Source organism: Cornus florida, unplaced genomic scaffold (genome assembly GCF_030987335.1).
Source record: "Cornus florida cultivar Cherokee Brave unplaced genomic scaffold, ASM3098733v1 CherokeeBrave_3.0.0_Hap2_Chr03, whole genome shotgun sequence".
NCBI lineage: Eukaryota > Viridiplantae > Streptophyta > Magnoliopsida > Cornales > Cornaceae > Cornus > Cornus florida.
The window spans coordinates 5,752,247-5,755,813 of record NW_026775573.1 but is presented as its reverse complement, the minus strand read 5'-3'; the positions used below and the strand labels follow the sequence as shown (position 1 = coordinate 5,755,813).

General features: G+C 36.4%; 1 protein-coding gene across 1 annotated transcript; it reads right to left on the bottom strand.

Moving 5' to 3' along the window:
- Positions 1-1,701: 1,701 nt before the first annotated feature.
- LOC132298617 (uclacyanin-3-like) lies at positions 1,702-3,110 on the bottom strand. Its single transcript, XM_059795018.1, has 2 exons — positions 2,925-3,110; positions 1,702-2,187 (listed from the first exon to the last, which is right to left on the bottom strand). The coding sequence occupies exons 1-2, from the start codon at positions 3,076-3,078 to the stop codon at positions 1,781-1,783; spliced, it is 561 nt and encodes a 186-aa protein (XP_059651001.1). The 5' UTR covers positions 3,079-3,110; the 3' UTR covers positions 1,702-1,780.
- Between the last annotated feature and the right edge of the window lie 457 nt (positions 3,111-3,567).

Genomic DNA, 3,567 nt, shown 5'->3' with positions numbered 1-3,567 from the left:
GGGGTACGACAAGGGAAGCTGTGGATGTGAAGGAGCAATATATAAAGGGGAAGTGGTCCCATTAACCGAGACGTCAAGAAGTTAAAAAGATTCAAATTTCAAAGACATTTATTCCGAGGCCGACCGCTCAATGCCCCACGTGATCATCTCGAGCCGTCAAGTCGTCATTAGCCGTCAAGTCATCATTAGGTCAATTGATAATCACACCCTAATTAATGAGGGAGTGATTATGGGAGCAGTTGAGGATACCAAAGGCGGCATGGGCCAGATCTGACCCACATGATGAAGAATGGACCTGGTAAATGACCTGGGCCCGAATCAAGCTATCATCAGGAAAGCACAATGCTGAAGAGTGAAACTGTAGGTCCTTAAAGGCGATCGGGCCCATGGTTATAAAAGACTCGAGGATGAGCCCAATGGAGGAAGTTAGTTAGGATTCTTCTAGAACACTGTAAACAATCTATAAATAGGCAAAAAATAAAGGAGATGGGGAATCAAAATGTTTGAAGTGTAATGAAACTCTGTCAATTTAGAGAGAAAAAGTGATTGCATCTTCAAACCCGTTTTAATTGAGTAAAATTCTTTCTCTTTCTCTTTTCTTTCTATCTCTTTCATCGATTCCCAAACCTACGCCCTCCTCTCTCCATTGTTCTACTTCTTCACCCTTTTTCTTTTATTTCTCTTTTCATCGCTTCCCAAACCCCTCAAACTTTTAAAATTCATTGTTAGAATAAAGAAAGAAATTTAAAACAAAATTCAAAATTCTAGTCTGTAGTCCTGGAAGAAGAAAAACTTTAAAACAAAATTCATTCTGCAGGTCCCATGTAATCCTACTATCTATTGCTCTGGAGGAATTTATGGGGATAGATTGGGTTTGTGGGCGTGGCATATTGCACCGAAGAAAGAATTTTAATCTTTTATAATGAGTGAGGAATAAGGCCCATCACATGTCTAACAGATCAACACTTGCCCCAAATTTAGTTTGGTGGGAACTGGGTAACTTCTAAAATTTATTTTATTTTTGCGATTAAACAAAAACAAAATCTTTCCATTTTTTAATTTTTATTTGTTTGTTTTGAAGTAACTACTAACTAGAACTAAAGAGCAAAAATTCGTTTAAATTATTTTGGGAGGAAACTCAGTGTCATTCTTGCTGGTTCAGTGAATATAGCACAAGCTTTGTCCTAAAATTGTTTGCTGAGTTTATTATATATTTACTTTTAATACTTTTTGTTTTAAAGTTTTTTTTCTTCCAGGATTACAGAGTAAAATTTGTTAATTTTGTTTGATTCATTATTCTCAAATTTCTTTCTTTATTCTAACAATGAATTTTAAAAGTCAAAATTTACTCTAAAATTTTAAATTTTAGGGCATTGGTTTGGGAAGCGATAAAAAAATAAAGGGTGAAGAAGAAGAACAGTGGAGAGAGGAGAGCGTGGGTTTGGGAATCAATGAAAGAAGAGAGAAAGAAAAGAGAAAGAGGTTTTACCCAATTAAAACCGGGTCAATTTGACTTTTTTCTCCTTTTTATTATTTTGCTGATTTTGTTATTAAAATTGATGTGTTATTTTTTTTATTGAAACACATAGGGTGAGTAAGGTGAAGCTACTCACTGATGAGTAGTTAAGCATTGTGCACTAAAAAGAGAAAGAAGAATAAGAAGACAGTAAAAAGATAAAATAAAATAAAAAAATAAATAGGGAAGTGTAAAACTACAACTCATAATCACAAACCACACAACTCGAGTAAAACAAGAACAATGTATAGCACTGCCTCTTGCCTAGCCCATGTATGCATGGAGGCCCACCAAAACAAGCGCCAACACTAGCATCAAAACATTCGAGTTACCAAAATCACCGGTGGCTCCGCTAGACGGAGGTGGCGGCGGTGGTGATGAGGTCGTGGAGGTGGTGGGGGGTGGCGGAGAGGATGAGCTGGAAGGCGGTGATGAGGTGGCGGGTGGTGTGCCACCAGGGCTGGGGCTACTGGCCCCTACGGTGATGGCTAATTTCATGCCCCCTTGACAATGACCAAATGTTGGGCATATGAAGTACATTGGACCAGCAGTAGTCAAGCTGATGGTGGTTGAGCCTCCGGTGTAGGATTTAATTGGGCTTGAAGTTTTGCAATTTGTGTAGTCACTTTGACTCACTTCGTCCACACTGTGGGTGCTATCATAATTGAACACTGATCATCATGAAAATCAAAATTATGGTTAGTCAATCTGTATCATGAACATGTAAAAATTATATATATATATAATTGGAGATGCAAATTGCCTACTATTTTTATATGTGTGCACACGGTCATATATATATATATATATATATGGTGGTAGTTATTTTGATAACATTTGCCAACTATTGAAAGAATCATTTGTTGATTTCCTTGCTGTACAAAATTTATTTATTTTGTAATAACGTTTGAAAATTGTGATGTTTCCCATAAAATTGTGGGCTTAGTTGGATGGAAAAATGTTTTTGCTGCCACACGTTAGTAGGGGCCGCCATAAGTGGTGGACCCCACTGAGGTGTTGCGACATCTAGCAATGTTCCAATTGAATTTATTGGAGGAATCAGTTTAATCTATTTGATTCAGTCCAAATTGTAATGAAATCTTTCAGCTTAGAGGTTGATAAAGAAAATTAATCAAATAGAAAAAGTCACTTTAATGTTGTATTTGTCTCTAATTAAATTTGATTAGATAACTTCTATAACTAAAAAAATTCAGAAAAATTGAATATAATATAAATATAAAAAGAAATAATAAATCGGAGAAACTAATTTCTCTAAGAATTTATGAGAAAGAAACCTAAAAAATCCAACCGTAGTTTTACATATGTGTGCACGTATATATATATATATATATATATATATATATATAATCAAATTAAGTTCGGGTTGAGCTCAGGTGATCTGACTTACCAAGGTTATCTCCAACAATAAATGTTTGAGACTTAGCCCAAGTAGTGTAATCTCCGGTCTGGGACCAGCCGTTGCTGCCCCCGACGGTATGATCTGCGGCATAGACTGCCGGTGAGGCAAGCAGGAGAATGAGGAGAGCAGCTGCCAAGGCCATAGGTTTTTCTTAATTATACGCTCAAAAATGGAGAGAGGAGGCACAAATGTGGCACAAAGTCTCATACTAAGCTATATATACAGCCAGAGTTGAGAAAATTTCTTAGTATACATGTTTTAAAATGTGGTTGCTTGTAACACCCATATTTGTCTAATGTTACCTGCTTCTGTCTTGACTTAATACTATAATAGTTTGGTGCCACCTTTCCCATGTCTACCTAATGCACTAGGACTTTTTGGTTCTCTCTCATATGGCTTTAGCTTTGGGCTTTAGGCTCCACTATTGATATGGCTCACCAAGGGTACTTAGAACTAATTATATATATATATATATATATATATATATATAAAGGTGATGTCAGGTCTCCTAAAGCATTTCATAATTTATCACTGGGCACATGCAGTCCGTCATCCAACATGCATCGGGCAATTACCTAAAAATTAAAAGGAAGTGACTCTAAGAAAATTCGAACTCCTGACTCGAGTATGT